Source organism: Penicillium digitatum, chromosome 1, assembly GCF_016767815.1.
Source record: "Penicillium digitatum chromosome 1, complete sequence".
Taxonomy (NCBI): domain Eukaryota; kingdom Fungi; phylum Ascomycota; class Eurotiomycetes; order Eurotiales; family Aspergillaceae; genus Penicillium; species Penicillium digitatum.
This window is the reverse complement of record NC_089384.1, coordinates 1,678,580-1,701,048: the sequence shown is the minus strand read 5'-3', so window position 1 is coordinate 1,701,048 and position 22,469 is coordinate 1,678,580. Positions and strand designations below refer to the sequence as shown.

Genomic DNA, 22,469 nt, shown 5'->3' with positions numbered 1-22,469 from the left:
AGGTTATTAGGTTTAAGGTTAGGTTTTGGGTTAGAGGTTCCGACCCAAAATGGGTTCTGCCGAAGTCTAGCATAGAGAGTTACAGCCATACCCAATGATATATCACTGTAGCCTAGTATAGCGGCCTAAGCGGCCAATGCGCTGACCCGGAGGATCATGGCCCCTCCCGCTCACCCGCGCACCTCCCTCGTGCACACCCTCTCTATTCCGCACTCACCCAGGTGACACCCACCGAATCATTGATCAAGCTTAAGCCACACGCCGGTGAGTAAGTACTTGGGTGGGTGACCACCAGCGAATCCTCACTGTTGTATGTTTTTGTTGATGTGTTGTAACGCTGCGCGTCGGGACCCATCTCCTGTCCACATCTGGCGGGTGAGTGGTTGAATAGCATGGTTGGTAGCTGAGATCATCACTCTTGTTGATCATAGAGTACACACTTATTCCAATCCCAGACCGGTTCAGTTTTCTTTAGGCTCTACAAGAAGATCGATCAAATTTACAAAACCTCTACCTCGACGAGCACTTATTCTCAGGATATCGTTTTTTATCAGATACTAGCTATCCCTTTCTCTTCTTTAAATTATCGGGATGCTAGATCATAAAGGAAAATCTTGATGAAATAAAGACATTCTGAATGCATTTTTAGACTGATTAGTCTCTTTCAATCAACTCTCAATGATTATCCTATTTTGAACACAATGAGGAACCGAATAAAATTGACCGTGAAGGATGCCCACTTCAAACCGCTCATGTCAAAGGCCGGTACGCTCCTTCAAATTCCATGTATGCATCAAACACACCAGATAGATCTAATCCAGGGTTGTATTCCTTATTGATGACGATCTGCCAAGTGGTAAATGGACCGACTAAACTGTATTGCTCGCGATCTTTGAGCTTCCCGATGATGCCGTCCCGTGTCCCAGCGACATCATACCGACCACTCCTGAGCTGGTACTTGAAATCCACTGGAATCGTGCTATGTGAGAATTCCATCTGTTTCTTTCTGGGATCGACCAGAGCCTCGTCACCCATGTGGGTCAAGGTGATGTGGAGCAGGCCATCAGCCGTCTTCGCTCCAGGCAGGAAACAGCGCACTCTGGTCAATCGCACATCCGACATGCCCCGGAAGGGGCTTGGGCCATCATCGGCGCTGAGCTGGTTTGAGGGGTCAATCTGGATAAACAGAAGCTCTCCTTGTTGTCCGCCTTTTTGGATGGAGCCACAGGTTGACGCATCGAGTTGATATCTGGCCGTGTTGAAAATCGTCCTGGCTTTTGTCTGATCATCGAGATATTCCGAGTAGGCGTGGTAAAGTGCGTTATGAGCCTGACTGACCAGTGCATGGGTGTATCGTGACGTATCGATCGTACCAAAAAACTCGGCGAGGATGTTGGACGAGTTGAGGCCGTCGAAATTATAGGCCCGCTGCGCTTTGTATAGCCAGCTCTGGAGCTGTTGGACCAATACCATGTAGGTTCGCTTCATAGCGACAGTCATCACTGGGCTATCGGTAGCCAGGGTTGACCGTTCGAGACCAGCCAATGTTTTCTCGGATTCACTTAGGGCAGCAATCTCTGTGTAGCACTGGATGATCAAGGCCACGCTTGTATTGTAGCGAATCACAGCATCGTTGCGCTTCAGAACAATGGCTAGATGGCGGATGAGTCAGTCTCATCCTGTTGCAGGGAAATGAAAACTCACCGATATAATCATCTAACTTCTTCTTGAGCTTCTTCAACAGATCAGAAGGCAGGGCATTCTCATATTGACCAACCAATTTGGCTAGCTCCCCTGATGCCAGCTGCAATTTGGCCGCTCCTGGATCAAGAAGGTCAATTGACCCCGATTTGCTAACCTTGTAGCCTTCATAGAGGCTATCTAGACTGCCAGTGATATTGTCAATCTGCTTGACAAGGTATTCCTTCTCCACTTTCACCCCAGAGTCATCGGGTATCTTTGGCAGGTCATTCTGCAGCAGGCTAGTGCCTTTAAGGAGCTCCATGGGATCCCTATATACACTGACTATCTGACCAACAGCTTCGAGAAGATGATCGAAAGGAACAATAGTATCCTTTCTGATTTCGACTTTGACATCGCGTGTCAGGCCTTCGATCTCGCCGTACGCTTTCTTTATGGGACCCGTCAGGCTTTGGATTTGGAACACGCAATCCTGCAGATGATCTTTGGCTTCTTTGATCAGAATCTTCTTGGTGGCTTTTCCAATCTGACAGGCCGTGGCACTCTTGCTGACATAGTCTTTTCGCTTGGCTGCGTCCGTGGAGGCTTTGAGATACTCTACATAGTAGTCTTCAGCACTCCCCAGATTTTTCAACTCCTCATCGATGATCTTTTTGTACGCCATGTATGTCCTTCTGGGGACGCGTCGTCGATCAAACCCATAAAAGTCCTTTCCGGACTTTAACAAGGTCAGAGTTGCTTCAGTTTCACTTTTGATGGCCCGAAGGTCTCGAATCGAGACAGGCTCTTGATCCTTCGGGCCACTTGGAATGCAAAGACGGGGTTCAGAGCTGCGATATGCCTTGATCAACTCAGAGTCAGGGGGAGGAGAGGTGTTCAGGAAATTGAGTCGACCCAGAAGCCTCTGCAACAACAGTTTGCATTGTGCCAGGTTCTTGTCGCCGTCGATGTAGAAATACAGCTTCGCTTTGTCAAGGAGCATACGGCATTGAATAGGATGGGCAAAGCAGATTGGGCTCTGCCAGAGCAGTTCTGGTTGAATGAGACTATGCACCACCTCTTTTCCCTTGGTCCCATGCACACCATTCTTTCCATCCTCGATACTTCCGCGAGATCCTCCACCACCATATCCTCCCCTGGTATGTGCACTCTGGGTAAAATCTGCCCTGGCCCTATCGTTGATTCCCTGCAGGGCGAGTGCCATCTGGACCAATGCGCGTTGAAATGACTGACTCTGCTTGTTCACGAGTGCTCTGTTGAGGGCCTCAAGCGACGAGGAAATGTTTGGGAGATTTTGACGTCGGCAGAAGACCGCGAGATCGCTAGTAGGGCTCTGGAATGAGAAAGGAAACGCATCGCCCTTGTCATGCAAGTCCTCGAGAAGTTTGGCAACCATTTGGTGTGCGGTAACAGCTGCAGTGCCAAACAGAACTGATACATTGCCGCCTTTCCCTCCATTCCCTCCAGTCTCTCCTTTTTCCGCATGAATGACATCCTCGGGGGTAAACCCCTTTCCCCCAGAGACTGCCATCATTATTGACTCAACACGTTGACCGGATACAAGGACCAGGATGTGGTTCACTTACCATTCAAAAAAATCGATTGCACTATTTCGTGGTCGATGTCTTGCACATAAAGATTCATGATTCCACCATCAAACCCATTCTTCACCAGAGTTTCATCTTTCTGGTCCGTTTGCTTGAAATACCCTCCATCGGCGCCACTCAAGTCGAGACCTAGTCGAGACCGGTCTTGACTCTCTTGGGCCACCGAGATAGTGTTTGTGTACAGACCGTACTGAGTCGGGTCTTTTGCATTTGTATTCTTTGTCGAGAGAGTTTTTTTCAATTGAAACCTCTCGACGTAAAGATCCAGGGGCGCATCCAGTCCGGCCTCGAAGTCTAGTGCATCTTCCGATACGGACAGAATTACGGTCGGATTGTGTGCAGGATACGCAATGGTGTCGGCATTCGGAGGGAGCGGCATGGTGTTTAGTGACCTGTCGCAGGACACATACTATAGGATGGCATGGAGTAAAGTTGATATTGGAAACTAAACGGAACTTGGATTCGAACCGAAAGGAAACATCAAGAGGCGTGTAAAATTTAATCCCCCTCTTTTTCCATCTCAAAGGTGGCTAGCTGAGATGAGATGAGCTGCTCCTATACCACGTCACATTGACCCGCAGTTCCCACCCAGATTCATCACGGACTCCGTATGGAGTACATGGTGAGTCTGTGAAGGTCCCACCGACAGCAACCACACTCCACCGACGGTGGATCTTCTACGAATCTGGTCAGGTCTTGTAACATCTCCGTTCTCAAGCGTGTTTTTTTTTAAAAAAAAATTTCTCCCTTGGCTCATTCTTTGTATAGACACAAAGAAAGGTGAAATAAAGACAGTAGTAAAAGTCAACCCTAGAGTCTCTATAGACACAGAGGAAACCAAAATCATTCAAGTAGATTGTATTACGAGGATGTTACCGGTAGTCACTCTTCGGATCTTGACAAACAAAAGTAGCTGAAGATGTTTGTAGTATATAGAGCATAAACCGGTAACAGTCTGTGGTGATACATGAATGTGCATACAACATGTAGCGTAAGACGAGGAGAAAGATGGGAGTACTCCGTAGAAACACGGAGTTCAAAAAACACAACTAGTCCTAGTTAGGGACTTTTCCAAGTTCACGGTCGGTGGAGTAGTGTTGTGACTGTCGGTGGGACCGAATATCCTCGTGAGTCTTCGACAACAAATGGATTTTCAAAAGACATTCTCATTGGCCACCTTAGGGGCAAGTACTCTACGGAGAACTCCGTGTTGGACACCCAAGAAAGCCACAACCAGGTGAAAACCACCGCACTGACATAAATAGTACTCCGTGAGTCTGCTGCAGGCCAACATGACCAGCTAAATCGGTGGAAGAAGAAATCTCCAAGTGTTATAATCTCATTCGGACGGGTTTGAACCCCCATTCACGTCCCTATCAATTCCGGCCTTTGTCACAACATGAGCATTCTTTCCAAAAAAGACTTTCATCAACGTCTGGAGGGCACCAAAGCTACCTCCGGATGGGATCTGCTGGTCTCCTACGATGAGGAACATCTCAATCGCGCGCTCGCAAAGAAATGGAAAAGGACAAACAAGGGCTCTGGAGTCAAGTTTAACCTTCGTTCGCAACCGGTGCAGACCATACAGATTGATCAGGAGTTTGATATAACCCTCTCGCCCCCTACATTGAAGTTTTCCACCTCGAGTAAGAATGCCTTATTGGGGATGGTGCTGAATGGCTCCTATACCACGACAGTGACTGTGTCTGGTCAGAAACAGCCTCCGGAGACGAAGACTCTCCCCATGAATGCGTACCGCCTCGAAGTTGCGCTGCCAATCAGTGCCGTCAGTGGAGATGGAAAGGTTTCTGTGAGTTTTCTAGAAAGAATCAACAAGCTCTAGACTCGGAACTAACACATACCCACGACAGCCGGGGGACAAAGTGATCCATTTTGACCAGACGGAAAAACATTACTCTCTGATATTTCATTTCAAAAACACCGAGGCGAAGTGGCATCTGACCAAGAATGATACCGAGAAACATGATCTGGACGACACCATGAAGACGGCCCTGACTCAAATCCAAGCCTGGTTTACCAGCAAGGATGATATCCATTGGATTGACGTTAGTGTGGCTCAACTCAGCAACAAAGCCAACCCAAATTCCGACACCGACACCCTCCTTCCTCGCTCCTTCGTCCTATCGTGTCAAGCAGGCTATCTGTTTGTCTTCATAGCCACCAAAAATCCACCGGGAAGAGAAGACCCCCAGTTTGGCCACAAAGGTTCCGAAACCATGGCCCCTGTTCCATCTGGATTCACTTCCAGCATCATCATTGGACATAAACTCTTCACGGAGTTTATGAAAGATGAGTTGAAGAAATCCTACACGGGATCACTCAAGGAAATCACAGAAAAGGAAACTAGTTCCGGGATCCAACTATCGCTTGCCATGACTGATAGCCAATCCTGGAATTTGAATACTCCAATTGGCATCACCACATACGACGTTGACAAAGTTGCTGTTGACTATACCAAATACCCCATTACACTACACGTCAAGGATGATAAATCGTTAGCATCCAGCGTATCTCTTACCTGGACCGCGGAGACAAAGGTCCAGTGGTATTCGTGCCATAAGATTGATCCTGCGACCTACACGTACGGACAGGTCGCGATAACGTCGGATTGGACCAGTGTGAGTAGACTTGCCCATGTCGCATGATCTGTACTAATGACAATTATGAATTAGCCCCCCAAAGGATTTGCTCATATTGCTGGAGACGAATTGCAGATAGGAATCGATGTTCCCAAGACGGAGCTGCCCTCCATGTCGTTCAAAGGTGAGAAGGTTGATCAATGGTGGAATCAGTACAAGGGAGTCACAGAAGTTCCCAAATTTTTCAAGGAACAGGTACAGTTCACGTTGCCATCTAATCTTTCATGTCAATTTAAAGGGTTGAATTTCTTTTCGGCCCAGAATGTGTTTGTGCCCGGGGTCCGGTTCATTCAGGCTACGGAGCAGATGGTGCCGCATGATGTCGTGCTTTTGGGGACAATGCCTGAGGTGGAGTGATGGACTGATTGTATATAGTCGACTGGTATATATTCAGTACAAATATCTTAACGAAAATTACCTAGGTTTTACTTTCATAGGATCCATGTACTATGCGAGCCACCCATCAGTAACCACCGGTAGACTTTAAGGGGGGGGGGGGGGTTAGGCCTGTGGTAAATCGTTAAAGGCCTATAAGGGTAAACTACTAACTAGTTAGGGGGGCAACTCCTTGCTGTTATATGTTTTTCGTTTCTGTTTTCGTTTCGTTTCAAGTGTCATTGTCGCCCTACTCTTCAGCCCCTGTAGCCTATTTACCTAATTGCCCCCGAATAAACACATACCCACGACAGCCGGGGGATAAAGTGATCCATTTTGACCAGACGGAAAAATCTTCAAGAATAGAGCAGATCCATCGGGTACTAAATAGGCTCTGAGATCACTCGCCACTTGTGTAAATGACATAAAGCGCGTCCGTGCTCTTGACAGGAACTGGGCACTCTTTACAAGCCTCTGCCAGTTACGCTGTCCACTGCGCTTAGCAGGCTGATTTCAGCGCAGTTGGCCACGTTGCCAGACAATGACCCTGTCCGGCTTGAAGCTGCTTGCCTCGATGGCACCCTTGATGAGCGGTCGGTAGCAAATGGGCCCCTGAGACTCCTCTATTCCACATGAAGCCGCCATTTTAACTCTCGGGCGCGCGGCCTCGAAGCGCTGTGCAAGAGCTTGCGGGGGGCGAAGCCGCCGAAGACAGCGGTATAAATTGCGCCTGGGTGGGTCATTGCCAACGCAGCGATTACGGCCGCGGGGATCATTGGCACTAGATGCGATAAGTAATCAGTTTTGGATTCCTATTTTTACTCCATTCTGCACTCGTCGTGTCATGACGAAATTGTTGATTTGCCTGCTGTAAACAATCACAACATCGCCTTTCTGTACTCCTTCTTCTCTCAGTACACCAGCAAGAACCTCCGCCTCATCGAGTAGGCGAGTATAAGTATACTTCTCCGTTACACCGGTAACTGGAGATTTCCATACAATCGCAACTTTCTCACGATGGCCCGCGAGCACATGTCGGTCGACACAAGTGTAGGTTGGGGAGATTTCACCTGTCGGCGAACCACGACCAGTACTCGTGCTCGGTTCCACTTAGTAGAGACTTTGTCTGCTGTGTTAGTGCACGTGAAGGCCTGCGGTGCCAGTGGAGTCTGGCCGCGTGATGAGACCAAACGGTTTTCTGGGTCGCCAAGGGAGTGGGCGTGGATTTTTCGCTTATGGGTGCGGAGACATGTTGGATAGAATTCAGATTCGGATTCGGATTCGGATTCGGATTCGGATGGAGATGATAGGAGAAGTGGCAAATTGTTTTGCCCGGATTGTGATTTGATAGAGAAGGTACAACATAACGGAGAAACAGAAACAGGTCACGTAAGACATAGAAAAGTGTATTCGCTCAAACGACCTCTAAGCACTTCCTACCCGAGGTCTTTCAGATCCAATGGTGCGATTGGCACGGGAAGATGGGAAGTTAAGATCAGGGGTTCTGATCGACAAGATTTTTTAGGCATCCGCCATTTGCGGCGAAAAAGAGGTGAAGCCAAATGAGATCCCCTCTCGGATGCCGAGGCCAGTCTGTGCTTTTCCCCCGCACTTTCTTCGGGTACCCAAAAAATACCCAGAAAGTACTTCATGTGCAATATCAAGCAGGGCCTGGATTGAAGTACTGCGCTTGTATCCCTGGGACTTGATCGGATTTTTTTTGGAAGGTCTGGAGTAACAAAGGAAGAGGAAAAAAAAAAACCGGTTTAAATTGTCTATATCGCATAAATAGCTCAAGATTGGAATCAAAATAAAACAAGCTCAATCGTAGGGTATCATATCGAAATGCCTGCTAATGCGCGACTGCGATCTTCTGGCTTCGCCGCCTGGGATTTTGGAAGGGGGGGGGGGGGGGGGGGGGGGGGGGGAGAGGGGGTGATTTCTTTCGGGCTGCTCTGAAGCGTGTCCGAAAGATTTCTCCGATCGCAACTTGTCAAATAAGCAGAAACCGAAGAAGAGAGGCGATCGTCAAGGAAAGAAAAGTAAGGGGAGCTTGTAAAAATCTAAACAGCCAGTCTGCATGCCTTGGCGCATTTCCAAAGAGCAAAACAAAAGCCAAAACAAAAAGAACTTAGCGCTCCAGGTTTGCCGACACTGGTGGGCCTCAGTCCTCACGCCAGTTCTCAAGCCCTTCAGAATGCGAGCATAAAAGATGTAGCATGGCAAGGACCACCGACGCCGAGGTAACCAAAAGATAGAACCACCCTCCAGATGCACCTAGAACCAAAAGAAAGAGAACAGATAATAAAAAAAGGAAAACGGCCATTATTTCAGGAAGCAAGAAATCCAACGCCTCGCGGACGGACCCGATCGATCACAAGATAGTACACTGGAGCCGACTGCGATGTCGCGACTTGTCGGGCCGGAAGGACTTGGGATATTCGGGGCCTGCGTCGCGATCGCGGTGGCCCGATCCGAAGCCTGCCGGACGACGGTCTGCGGCACGCCCCTGTTGTCGCTGCTGGCGCAGCATGCGAACAACGTCGTAGAAGGCCTTCTCCACGTTGATGCAGTTCTTCGCGGATGCCTCGACAAACTCGCAGCCCAGCTCCTTGGCCAGTGCTTGACCTTCCTGTGCTGAAACTGCGCGCTCGACAGCCTTGTCGCTCTTATTGCCGACTAGCATAACGGGGACGGGCATTGCGGGACCAGATGAGGGGCTCATGGGCGAGTTCAAATAGCTGGGACCGGAGGGGGAACCGGAGCTTGACGATTCCTTGACCATCTTAATTTGGTTGTAAAATTTTGTGATGCGGGAGAAGGAGGCGCGCGAGGTGATGCTGTACACCAGTACGAAACCCTCCCCATCCCGGATCCACTGGTCTCTTAGTGCGGTATATTCTTCCTGGCCCGCTGTGTCCAGCACCTCGAGCATACACGATTGTTGATCGATCACGACTTGTTTGCGATATGAATCCTCAATGGTTGGATCGTATGTTTCGACGAAGTGATTAAGACACAACTAAAAGTACAGTTTTAGTGAGATTTTTTTGGCTCCAGATGTCAAGGGCTTGACCAACCTGAATGGTAAGGGCGGTCTTTCCCACACCTCCGTCTCCCAACACCACCAGCTTGTACAACGTCATTTTTCCAGCCATGGCGGGCAACTGGAATTGAGAACAGATCAAGAAGAAGCAGTGACGACAATGAGCCTAGAGAAGTCAGCATATCCATAGTGATACAGCTTGCAGATGCCATACCAATAATTATTTCAGGGGAAAGAGGAGGAAAGTTCTAAGTCGCAAGGAGGGGGAAGGTGTGTTGAAGTGGCCCACGTTCTAGGCGGGGGGGGGGGGGCGAAAAAGAAAAGCGGGAGCTTCCACGCGATTCACAGCAACCCCCAATTGTAGAAGAATAATGCAAAGAAAGAGATGGGAAGGAAGAAAGAGGAAAAGGTCAAAGGGTAAAAAAAAAGAGAGAGAGAGAGAGAGAGAGAGAGAGATAGGGAGAGAAGAGGAGAGGGGGAAGAACAGTGTGCGAAGTCTGGTCCGGGGGCTGGAACGAAGTGGAGAGAGGGGTTCAAGAGGAATATTGGAATATAACGAGATATACGGAGGAGGCAGATATAGACGGATAAAGAGATGTACGTAGATAGAGGCAGGAATTAACAAAGTAGAGAAATGTAGAGCATAGAATATCAAATAGAATAAAAATCAAAGAGAATAGGTGAATTTCGCACTTTTCCTATCCCCATCCCTGTTCTCTAAACACTTGCCCAACTCCGAGACCGTTTCAAATATGAAAAAAAAAAAAAAATTCAAAACAAATGTTAAACCACTTAAAAGGGCCAAAAAAAAGAGACATAAAAAATTTTCATTCTGACTGGTAGGGAAGTAATTAGGGGACCTTTTTTAAGTGATAGTTCTATGAAGTCATACATTTTTTTCCTTTTTACATTTCCTAAATATCCACATTGCAGTCTCTTTTAGGGCTGTGTGCTGAGACTAACGTTTTTTTTTTTTTTACACATCTCTCTGGTTCGATGTTCCCATGTCTATCAAATCTATTTTATATCTATCTTTTCATTGTTCTAAAATATCCAAAGGTCTCTGAAAAAGTTCCTTCCACTGGACCTACGCCAGATTAGACGATCTCAGAGCAAGTGGAAAATGGTAAAATGTATATCAACCCCCCCCCCCCCCCCCCAAGAGAAAAGTGGCGAAAAGTTCAGGTCCCGAAGGTCCACAGTAAAAAGGAGAAACGCACAGGGCACAGTGGATAGTCCCGGATACACTTGGCTAAAGCTCATTTCCTTGCTGGGAAAGGAAGCTGAGCTTCGAATTCCTCTCTTTTTTTAATTAAAATTTCGGTTAACTGAGTATCTGTACTCCGTACTCCGTATCATTATTCTCCATCTATTTCTCAAACTAAGGTAGAATCTGCCCCAGTCGACACGTGGAAGACATGATCTATGCTTTTACGCCCTAGCCTCTGGAGTATCGAGTACTAAGAATATGCATTCTTTGTATTCTACAAAGATAGAGTCGTTCCTTTATGTAATACAATAACAGCACTATCCAAACCCCTGGAATAAATGGAAATAGAATTAATTAAATTAGTCTCGATGGTGGCCCAAAAACCATCACCATGGTAGTTTTTGAAACTCGGATTACTTACTCCCAACGTCCTCCACTTACAATTATAACCCCTGCTGAGGTAAAGCCCTTGATCAGTAATAGGCAGGTCTTCCTCCATGGCTCTGGGAGACGCTACCCGAATAGCGTAAGTCAAAATGAATGCGATGGGGTACCCTGAACTCTTTGGGATTCCGGAACATCTCCTCCCCTTTTAAAGGTTCGACGCCAACCTCGAACTAGTTAAGGATCGATTCTTGGCCACCTGAGATTGGCTCTCTTCATCGTCTTCCACGTTGTACCCCTGCTAGTTCTTCTACCCCTGCCACTTGCATTTTCCGGGCCCCGAGTCTCGCTGTTCCCTAGCCTGCCTGCTTCTGGCTTCTGCGCATGCATCCGACATACCTAATGTCTAGCCAAAGAATGTGTTCTTCTAGCCTGTAGCTATTGGTAAAAGCAAAAAGGCTTCATGGCAATGCAATGTCCACCCGCGGAACGGCGCGTTTAAAAATCTCCCTATTGATACATAGATCGTCCTAGAGCCTGTTAGCTACAAAGGTGGACAGCGGGAGGAAGTTCGGAAGGTGGGTATGTACTACTCACTGTGCTCCATACTAGCTCTTTTTCCGCCATTTCATTTGCTTTGTTTGGACTTCCCCCCTTTCTTTCATCTTCTGCTTTCTACAACAGAATTACAACTCCACTCAATTTCCATAGCAAGTAACTGGTTGGGGATGGCTCCGTTTCGTGTCCCAGTTCTGTGGCAGCGGGCCAGGGGGTTATGTCGGGGAAACTGTTACTTTTTTGGGCTGAATGTGATGGGCCGGGCCCGGACGGAGTTTTTTTTTCTGTTCTCTTTCTTTGTTTTTTTTTTAGTAAAGGAAGAACCATGATTTCAATTGACGTAGGCTCTTTCAGTTAATTGTTCAAGAGAAAGCCCAAACTGTACTGAGTAGTGAAATGTAGTTAAGCCTCTCTGCTGGTTTCCCCCTTCCCCCTTCCCCCCCCCCCCCCCTTTTGTGTACCAGCATGTTCAACTCCGTAGCATCCTTTTGTAACGCCTAAAGCCAAGATGGTTGCATCCCCATATTCACATAGAAGGCTCCGTCTAACGGCTTAGTTACCATACTACTCCGTAAGGGGAGTTCTTTCCAGGACACCAACAGTGTGGCCGTGCATTTGATTCAAATGGCAGGGGTTGGTTGGTTGGTCAACGGATCCTCCCGCCTCGCCGTTATACACCATGATATGGGGAATGCTGAATTTGTACCGTTCAACGGTCCGCTATGGTCTCGCACTGGTCTAGGATTCAAATCTCAAGTCCGGTTCACATCGGCTATGGAGCATTCCGTGCCACCAACATGATTCAATAGGTACCTGCCTTATATTGACGTGCATGATGCAACGGCTCTTGTCATCTGCTGTAAAATTGTGGTATATCTGTCATCTGTTTGTGGATATGTGCATTCATCGTGCACCGGGCTTCCGGCGATCGCCAGGGCGGTTCCCAGCAGAGGGGCCTTTGGGAAGCTAACGGGCTGTGGGAAACGGACTGAATATGATCTTCCATAATCACCCCTTGGTTCTTGACTTTGGCATTTTCATAATTGATCTGTGGTTTGGATCCAGCCCTAGGAGGTAGTCCAGGTTTGTGCCTCGGGTGTCTCGAAAATTTGAATCACAGGCGATTGTACACTGTGTATTGCAGAAAAAGTACAACATCGATTGTGATCTCAAGTGCCAAGCCACCGAAAGGTCCCCGGTGATTTGCCTCTAGAGCGTTTTGGGATCAATAATGGGATCCTCCCGTTACGTTATTGATTGGATCAACATTGCCGGTAGGACTAGTTCAACGTCATGTGAGCGTGTCAAAGCTCAACAACATATCTTATATTTTGTGGAGAAAGGGGAGGAAGCCATGTGGCCAAAAATGCTTAAGCCATTAGTATGATCTGGCATTATTGCAATTTTATTACCCTTTTAGTTAGTCTTCAGACTCCACTTGTGTCTCGGTAGGATACCGTGGGATGCCGTAGTGTTTCTGGAATAGGATTAAAATCACTTCACTTACATTAAGTCTGCAATAGGGGCTACCATCCAGGTTATGGAATCTATGGAGTAGTGGACATAGTTACGTATGTACGGAGTAAGTCGTGATGATGCAAAACGGGTTTCAGGCAGAACAATCTATCTGCGACACGGCCGTGTAGTTAGCGTAAAATGATTTCTTCCTTTGGGTGAATATTAGATTCACGCCTTGTCTTGTATTTAATATTAATCTCTTGTCAATAAATAATGCTAGTGAGTGGGCTTGACGTTCCCTGGTATTGTCGTGGAATCTAACATTTATCATCCAGCCAATTTTAGATAGTGAGATCCAAGAATCTGCCGGTGTGACTTGTTCAATAGCGGACAGCCACATCATGTTATGCTCATTGGACACTCAGGGAAATTTTACATATTAAGAGACGCTCTCGGCGTGGGAATGACGCCATGACGAAGAAGTGGAAGACTTCCAAAAGGCTCATATCCCAGTGTCACCCAAAAAGACCACAGAGATAGGTTAGTTTGCACTTTCTTAAACATCATAATTTTGCGTTTGTGCTGGAAACATAATGATAAACTCTAAAGAGATAAAATCCAACGGATTCAATGGAGATCATCCTCGCTGGATGTCTTTTAAGTAAGCCGTCACCCTCTCCACCAAAATCCGCCGCGGCTCCGCTTGATCGCCATCACTCAGCGCATGCGATGCATTAGGAATAACAGTGCTCCTTGGATCCCAGATCTGCCGTCCACTCCCATCAGCAGCAATCTGCCACCGCTTCAAGAGAGCCTCCTTATTGACCCATGGTGGCACCGACTGATCCCTCCCAGAGTACAGCACCAGCATTTTCTGCTTCAGCAATCCCCTCTCCCGAATCATCCCAAAAGTCCCACGGAACTGCTCGTCACTCAAATCGGAACTAAATAAGTCATCCTCAGACGGATCCTCCGGGCTATCTGGGCTAACCAGACTCAAGAACCGCCGACTGCTAACCGGCGCAGTGGGCGGATACCCAATCCGCGAAGTTATAGACAACGGCACAACCGTATCAACACGATCGTGATCTTCATAGGTCACCCGCCGCGCATCGGCAACAGCCTTGTCGTATATCGCACGCATCTTGGCTGGGCTATCACGCGCAGTGCCACACTTCACAACCCATAATATGCCCTCGCGGTCAGAAACAGGCGCTTGCATTATCGCTCCGTCGACTGGCACCCGCAGAATCGGCCTGCGGTTTTGGTCGAAGACAGGGTGTGCCGGCCGTGGGTTAGGACAATTGATATAGTGCATCACGTCCTGGCTGCCCGTTGAATGGCCCATGATGACCACCTTTCCAGTGCCAAATTGTGGCTCCTTGTATTTTCGTATGTACGAGACGCATTGTGATAGCTCGTCGACATCTTTGCCCAGTCGTCCCATGCCCCAACCCCCGCCGGCGCACGAGAGGATCAGCGAGAACACGCTCCATTGGGATGGGTCTAGCGCGCGGACCACATCGCTCAAATAGTCGACCGAACCGAGGCTGTCACCTAGCCCACCGACGAAGACGAGTGTGTGCGGCTTGGGTACATGGCTGCGTGTGTATTCAAAGGCGACGAGGGTTTCGGTCTGCGAGGTGGCGTTAGCGGTGTAAATGGCTAGGCTGCGGGGGCGGGTGGTGTACACAGTGGTGTAGCACACCGGGCTGTCCCTGGGCCAGTGAAGTGAGAAACTTGAGCTGCATTGTGGGATATTGCGGGCTGCACGTGGTACTAATGTCCAGGTGCAGATTGGTTTGACAATGTGCGTCAGATCAGATAAGACCACATCAGATAAGGAGCTGCAACGGACTTTCTCCTGTACCGGTTCCGCGAAAACCGACAAAATGGGAGTTAGGGCTGGGATGTATATTACTGGGGTGTATTATTGGTATTACATTAACAATTCTCGACATTGGATTTTGACGTTCATGCTTCGATGATGCCTTCATCAGCTCTTAACGAATATGAAACAGAAGAAGATAATCCAAAGTGGAAGGTATCTTAATCTAATCTTGGCACATGTCATAGACTAACTTTCAACGGAGCCTTGTTGAGAGGCAGCCAAAAGCAGCGAATTACGGTCCCACGAGCTCTGGTCAAAGATCCTTAGGATCTTGATACTCGACGAAATCACAGCTTCCCTTGACTCCAGGAGTGAAAATGGAATTCACATTGCCGTTTGGCGCTACCCTGAAGGGATAACCATTAACTCGATTGCACATCGTCTTTCTCGCACCAGGAAGGATGATAAAAAATTTCATGATGCGCAATGAAGTATGGAAGAAGAGAATCAGAACGAGGGTGTGGCTTACTTACAGGGCTAATGCTAATCTTATTCAGCTGCAGAATCTCAGCACCGACTCGTCGGGCAATAAAGTCCACAATCACTCAACTGAGGTCAATGAAACGGAGCAAGCCAGTTAGGAATAACCAGTCAGTCGACTGAAGTTATCAAAAGTGATGGGAAGGCGAAAGTTTCTATCTAGACACCAGAAATGTCTTTGGAATCATCGTCCATCTATCAACAAACTACCCAGAGAGTCTCTCTGGTATCTGAGCAAGGGGATGTGTCTTTACTGTACGCCCCTATCTACTTATTGCACTTATTGCCTTTGTGGGTGCCAGTATCATAACGATCAAAACTAGTCCTACGATCGAAGTCTATGTATTGCATGTGATTGAAAGTTCAATTTTTCAACTCTCATACATTTTCATTGAGTTGGTTCACAACATAGGTATGCTGAACTGTTCCTGTGTGCATTGCAGTCGTGGGGTTGCAGACTCGGCTTCCTCCCACTGTGAGACGAAACGGTATCGGATCAGCAGGAACTTGACAACACAGCTAGCAAAGATTAGTATGCGTGCATCTCTTTCGACTTTGGGTGCACGTACAGGAAACCTGCAGTCCCACATAGAAGTCTCCTTGCCTTCTCTAAATGATATGAGCGTTACTCTGAGGCTACCATGTGGGTAGGTATACTGGTGTACTCACGATATGCGCCGCTGAAATATGTCTTTTCACCCTTGCTGGGCAAGGTCGCGCCTGTTTCCCCAGATTATCGAGAGCCGTGCAATATGGGCACCTGAAGGCACATGCAGGGATTTGCTTTAGAGGACCGTCAAGGGTTAGTCATGTCTTGAAATACTACCTCTTGGTTAAACTTGATTTGGAATGCTCACGATCATCACATGGTCGACTGGCCACTGGGCTGAGAAGTGCTGTCGGCATTCACACACCTTTTTGTGTTGGCTGCGGAATCTGCGCGTGAGTAAATATCTTGAGGGGGTTAGGGGAACGATGCTTACACCCAGTAGTTAGGTTGCACTTTGGGGTCGATTTTCATCCAGTGGTGCCCCCGGAGCGGGCTGCCATCGCTAGCGATCCAGGTATTTTTAGAGGGCGGGTTCTGAGGCTCGGAGGTCATCCTACTTGAAGCAAGACACCTAGTTAGCCACTTGGATCTGATGTACTCTAGGGAGAGTATCAATCGAAATAATCGAACAAATGGGGATATAAGTACCTTTTGGTCTCGCAAAGCAGACTTGAAGCGATGCAGGGATATGCGATTGTCATGTGCTGGAGATGTGAATAGGAAGTACAAGGAAAGGAGAGTGACACTGACCTAGGAATCGAACTTGGTTGGAATCCGGAAAGCCACTGCCTTGGATAAGAGGGTCCAAACAACCTATGCCGCGAGGCAAGAGCCAAGTTTGACATTGTTTTCAGTCCAATTCTCATAAACAATATCAAGTCGGTACTCCGCAACATTGCAGCTGTCAGAAGAGGACCTTTAGATGTTCCCGTTGCTCTCATGGCAGATTAAAAAATGATCAACGGCCCGTCCACTCTACTCGAGAATTGACCAGCAGGGCAACACTGCTCCCATTCAGGGCCTAAATATGTTTTGCCTCAGTATTACCATATTTAGCGGGATACGGAGAATGATTTTGATGCTATTTGCGTGACAACTTTGTCAGCCACAGGTCGATGTTGATTTCAACAACTCTACTTCTTGGGGGATGTCTTATACTCTACTACTAGAGATTGAGCTCTCCTTCCGTCTTCTTATATCTGAGATAGATGCAACTCGTTGAACTTCGCCAAAATGCTCATAGTTTGCCTATTATGCTCTGTCTTTTCGCAATAGGCAAAGCCACTGTAAGACAGGAAACATCGAATCATACAAGTAACAGCTATCCTTGTGATCTTTCCGATAACATCATCATTAAGTACGCTCTAGACTAGAGCAATAGAGAAAATATAAAGGGCGGATATGAATAGCACATGCGCTTACCAAAACGTGTCTTGCAAAAATAGCAATCCATGTCAAATATCTAACACTTCATGCGTTATACCTTCAGCTGGTCTTTTACTGGTAGAGAGGCAATAACCCTATAGTTAAACTCCTTAGTAAAATGATTACGCCTCGATGTACTAGACGGACAAGAGGCCTCTCAATCTATTGATCTAGATACCGCTGAAAAGCTAACATCGTAAGATATCTGGGACAAGAAATGAGAGAAGATACTAAATTAACATCGAAGCTTAGAATTTGATGTGAAAGTAAATGAATAATACCCCTTGGTGCTCCATCTTTGGTGTTCGCATCAGCCGGGCTGGGAATGCATGTTTTGATGTTTGATGGGAGATTATGCACTCGAGAACTAATGAAAAAAACGTTTCTTATTCTCTTTTTGATCTCTCTGTTGAGCTTGTTGTTTTATCGTTGAAAGAAGCTCATTTCTGGGAAATTACCATTTTAGTTGTCCTCTCTTATTTATTTGCCCCTCCCATCTGATCATTTCCAATGAACAGTGATATTCAAGACCCCGAGCAAAATTAAGAGGTCATAACGAGCGAAATTGAGGCTAGACCTATTTTCAAACGTACTATCATGGGCGAAGATAACGTTAAAACACGTGCAGTCATTTCCGAGCTTGTTCAAACAAGACGAGGGCTGAAACAACGCCATATTCAAATGATAGCCCTAGCTGGAACTATTGGTACAGGCCTTTTCCTAGCAATCGGAATCTCTCTAGCAAGGGGTGGACCACTTAGCATGTTGCTCGCATATTGCTTTGTCGGCATGCTTACCTGCTGCATGGTTTTTCCCGCCGCGGAGCTAAGTGCTCTGGTACCTCTTTCTGGTGGGATTATAAGACATGCAGAATGGTTCGTTGACCCTGCGCTGGCGTTTGCTCAAGCCTGGAATATTGTTTATGCAAATTCTATACTGCTTCCGGCTGAGATGGTGACTTGTGCTGTCATTATCGACTTTTGGTCTGTTGTTAACTATGCGGCATGGGTTCGCGTCCTTGATGCTTTGCTCATCATCAGAAATTTACTATTGGTCAATCTTAACGGCAAGTTGGAGGTTGTGTTTGCAATTTCAAAGGTTGCTCTGGTTGTTGGCGTGAAAATCTGGGTGAGCAGGTCTTGCCGCGCAAAGAATCTTCTGGTTGCTGCTGATTGTTTTTCGTAGAATGTCTTCATCACCTCTGGCGCAGGCCCACAGGGCTATCCCGTGGGATTTCGGTTTTGGCGAGACCCTGGGCCCTTTGCGCAGTTCCTTGGGATCGATGGCTCATGGGGACGGCTCCTAGGATTTTGGCGTGTTTTAAACAGTGCAGCCTATGCATTTTCAAATGTTGAGAATATCTCGGTTGCAGCAGCTGAGATGCAAAACCCTCGCCATAACATCCCCAAGGCTGCCAAACGTGTGTTTTGGAGAATCCTGACATTTAATCTGATCACCATTTTCAGGATGGGCCTTGTAGTTCCCTCCAACGATACTGAGCTGCTGTCAAACTCCGGGGATATAAGAGCGTCTCCATTTGCGATTGCTGACACCAATGTCGGGATCACAGTGGTATCTTTGATAATAAATGCCGTCGTTGTCACAAGTGCATGGGGCGCTGGTAACTCTGGTGAGTTTGGATTCCCTGTCTGCCACTGTACTTCTGCTAACCCAAAGATAGCAATGCTCGTTGGAACCAGACGCCATATGGTCTCGCTCAAGAGGGGCATGCTCCAAAGCTATTCATTCGCATCAATCGCTTCGAAGTTCCCTGGACATCAGTTGCTGTAGTCGGATCTTTTCTTGTCTGAGGATAAATGACGCTGTAATTTGCGGCTTCCGTTTTGTTTGATTGGCTCCAGCCATTGATATCAACTGCCTCTCTAGTGCATTGGATCAATGTAGAGGTGATCTACTTGAGGTTATTTTATGGCTGTAAAGGCAAAAGGTCAGCCGCACTGAACTTCCGTGAAGAAGCCCCTTCCAACCTTACGCGGCATGGATCTCTTTGGTTTCGTCCATTACCATTCTCCTCTCTGGAGGATTCTACATCAAGATTACGGAAATTGGAGTCCTCAAACATTTGTATCGTCATGCTTCTACATTCCGCTTTTTTTTGTCTACTGTTTTGGGTACAAATTTTGGCGAAAGACCCGGCTTGTGCTGCTGGATGAAATTCAAATCCAGCAATTCCTTCGCATCGCTAATGATAATCCAGAGCCCATTCATCTCCAGCTATTGGATAGCAAAGATTAAAAATCCTTTGGGCTTGATGTTGGGGGATTCGAAATGGAGCTATCGGAAAGGGAAAAGACAGGTTCGAATAGAATCTGAGCCGAATGGACCGATCCTATCTCGAGCATTCATTCAGATTCTTCAAAGATACACGTGGTCCACCGGAACAGATCATAGCCCATCTTTCCTGAGTCTGAAAACTACCTCAGAGGGCAGACCAGTTTTTTTTACTGAATCCCAAATCGCCTGGCCACCTCTCGGAAGCCATCAGACTCAAGATCAACCCACATATCCACCCAACCCTCCGCCTTGACCTTCTCGGCCTCCTCCTTTGACATTTTCTCCTCCAGCTCACGCTCAACATAGATAGTCTGAAACCCGCAGCTCTTAGCAGCTTTCAAATCGTTGAGATGCGCCGCAACCAGTCCGCACTGGCCTGGCTCCAGTCCAAAATTCTTGGCCGCACCATTGTAAACCAGCGGAGAAGGCTTGTAAGCCCCGAAATTCTCGGCACTAACAAGGTATGTGAAAGGCAGCGATCCATGTCGCTGGAGATCCTGCAGTAAAGAGACATTCCCATTCGACAAAGTAGAAGTGGCGAACCGACGGTTCAACAACTCGAGACCCGGAACACTATCAGTCCACGGGTTGAGCCGGTGCCAGGCGAAAGCGAGTTCCCACAGCTTCTCATCAGTGAACAGACCATTCAGACCGCGCTGCCGCAAGAGGTCCTGAAGGGCGTTGTAGTGGTGCTGATCGACGGACACAAACTCTTTGGATGGATCAAATGTGCTGGTAAATACATTGTAAGTCCGCCGCCATTCTGCGACGAAAACTAGCCAGTCGTCCCCAGTCATGGCTGCAGCGCGGTCCCGCAAGTCGGCAGGAAAGTCATTGCAGTGATGGTCCAGAGCCTGTAGGGCGGCTGTGCTCAGCTCTGCGGTGACATGTTTACGCCATGAAACTACTGTGCCGAATGTATCGAAAAATAGTATCTGAGGTGGGTGCTCTGCCGACATTTTGAGAAGTTGGCGTTAGTTGGAGATGGGGGATATTGATAGGCAGATATCCCCCGTACATTCGAAATTATGTCGGTTTCCGAGCTCTGCCCTTGGACATTCATCAAGTTGAGATCTCAGCTAGATGTACTTCGTACATGTAGGTCAGAATGAAATCGATGAGTCTATTCAAATAAATATCCCTCGGGCACACGGAACCTTGGTAGGTGATCTTGAATATGCTTAGTAAGTCCGATTACTTGGCCGATCTAACAGCCTTATTGTTCTGGTCTTCTTTTTGGATTGTGAAAGGGAACAACCAGCTGATTAGTTTTAATCGAAAACTTGTCTGGAAGCACAAGCATATGCACACATCGTAATGAGTATAGTAGTTATTTCGAGAACTGTATGTGCTGAGTCGTGAGGAAGAATGTGCACATAGAATATTCTGCCTGTTCTTTTCCCGCCTTCTCTCGACTTTCGCATCCTTCTCACCTCACACAAATGTCATCATGACCATTGGCCATTGCCGGGTTGACGATCCCTTCCATGGATTTTCAGTGCATTTAGTGTCTTCAGTATCTTCCCTGCACACAAAATTTGAACAACATACAACATATACAACTTCAGCCCCTCCTCCCTTGGAGTATCAGTATCACCTGCGCCTCTAAGCTAGACCCATCACTAGCGCTATCAAAGAAACAGAGAATCCGAGCAAGGATATATGAAATCTTTCAGCAAATATCGACCTGTCACCAGCCCGCGTCCAAGGCAAAAGTACCCCGTGTCCCCTGAGGCCAGTGGGGCAAATGGGTGGCAATGATTTGCGAAGGTTCCTTACTACTTCGTGTCAATCCCCGTTACTGGTCCGATTTCCAATAACAATTTGGGGGCATGACATGCGGAGTCTAGACATGACAAACTCTGTACATCGTACTCCGTACCTCGGGTCCGACAAAATAAAGCATTTATTGCCAATCATTGGGGATTTTTCATACGCGACCTCCAACATTCAACTGTGCGACCGGCACTTTCATGAACACACGCAAGAGACAAAAAAAAGCCTTGCAATCTAGGCGAGGCCACAGAAGCCATGGAATGCGCATTACGATGTAAGTTGTACATACTCCGTACTGGACCTCACACCACGACAACGGAAGTCTGGTTCTTCATTTCGGCCGATGTGGGTTCCTCGTTCCTCGAAGCTCTCTCGGTGGAGACCTTGGATGGGTCTGTTTTTACCCCTGATCCGCAATGCCCGTGGATGATTTGACTAGTACTCCGTATGGTGATCTGACAAATTGACTGTCTCCTGGGGCGGAAGTATCATCAAGAGGCGTCAACCCAATGCTATGCAACATGCAACATGCAACATATGCATTCTGGAGATTCTGAAACCAGACCACAAGCTCCCATACGAAATTGTTGATGGCGATCGTCACCTAAACTAGCTACAAGTTGGCCGCCAACACAGCCATTTAATTATATTCTCAAACACGCTAGCCATCGATCCTTTAGTGTCTTCGGAGTTGATACTATTGGTCATTGCAAAGACTTCTCTTCTTTGTGATTTGCCTTCAACTTCGTCGATTTCACCCAAAAAGAAAATAGGGGGGTGATCTTTCCATCTCAAAAAGAAAATAGGGGGGTGATCTTTCCATCTCAAAAAGCCATTGAGCTTCATGATCCAGATGCGCAGTGGGATTTTGTCACGAACCCCTACCCCGGGCAATTAACTTATGGATCTTAGCACATTCATTTTCCTTTTTCGGTGGGCTTTCCGACCATTTTATCAATACTAGCTCGCTCCCTCGAGATTACGGCTCCATTTTAATCTTCTATTATCTTTCCTTCTTTTGTTTTCAGATAATCGGCATCTCCGTGGTCTCTG

At 47.3% G+C, this 22,469-nt stretch overlaps 6 protein-coding genes across 6 annotated transcripts; 2 read left to right on the top strand and 4 right to left on the bottom strand.

Annotated features, from left to right (window-relative positions):
• Positions 1-750: 750 nt before the first annotated feature.
• Positions 751-3,687, bottom strand: Pdw03_2905 (serine protein; the record flags this gene model as incomplete). Its single annotated transcript, XM_014682110.1, has 3 exons — positions 751-1,652; positions 1,705-3,225; positions 3,288-3,687. The coding sequence occupies 3 exons, from the start codon at positions 3,685-3,687 to the stop codon at positions 751-753; spliced, it is 2,823 nt and encodes a 940-aa protein (XP_014537596.1).
• Positions 3,688-4,707: 1,020 nt separating this feature from the next.
• Pdw03_2904 (uncharacterized protein) lies at positions 4,708-6,325 on the top strand (the record flags this gene model as incomplete). Its single annotated transcript, XM_014682111.1, has 3 exons — positions 4,708-5,118; positions 5,180-5,947; positions 6,002-6,325. The coding sequence occupies 3 exons, from the start codon at positions 4,708-4,710 to the stop codon at positions 6,323-6,325; spliced, it is 1,503 nt and encodes a 500-aa protein (XP_014537597.1).
• Positions 6,326-8,717: 2,392 nt separating this feature from the next.
• On the bottom strand, positions 8,718-9,501 carry Pdw03_2903 (Small GTPase superfamily, Rho type; the record flags this gene model as incomplete). Its single annotated transcript, XM_014682112.2, has 2 exons — positions 8,718-9,365; positions 9,424-9,501. The coding sequence occupies 2 exons, from the start codon at positions 9,499-9,501 to the stop codon at positions 8,718-8,720; spliced, it is 726 nt and encodes a 241-aa protein (XP_014537598.2).
• Positions 9,502-13,636: 4,135 nt separating this feature from the next.
• Pdw03_2902 (Esterase, putative) lies at positions 13,637-14,750 on the bottom strand (the record flags this gene model as incomplete). Its single annotated transcript, XM_014682114.1, has 2 exons — positions 13,637-14,635; positions 14,691-14,750. 2 exons carry the CDS (start codon positions 14,748-14,750, stop codon positions 13,637-13,639), a joined length of 1,059 nt encoding a protein of 352 aa, XP_014537600.1.
• Positions 14,751-17,942: 3,192 nt separating this feature from the next.
• Pdw03_2901 (Amino acid/polyamine transporter I) lies at positions 17,943-19,136 on the top strand (the record flags this gene model as incomplete). The annotated part of the gene is made up of 3 exons (XM_014682115.2): positions 17,943-18,473; positions 18,531-18,975; positions 19,027-19,136. 3 exons carry the CDS (start codon positions 17,943-17,945, stop codon positions 19,134-19,136), a joined length of 1,086 nt encoding a protein of 361 aa, XP_014537601.2.
• A 671-nt stretch (positions 19,137-19,807) lies between these two features.
• On the bottom strand, positions 19,808-20,599 carry Pdw03_2900 (Haloacid dehalogenase, type II; the record flags this gene model as incomplete). The annotated part of the gene is made up of 1 exon (XM_014682117.1): positions 19,808-20,599. One exon carries the CDS (start codon positions 20,597-20,599, stop codon positions 19,808-19,810), a length of 792 nt encoding a protein of 263 aa, XP_014537603.1.
• Between the last annotated feature and the right edge of the window lie 1,870 nt (positions 20,600-22,469).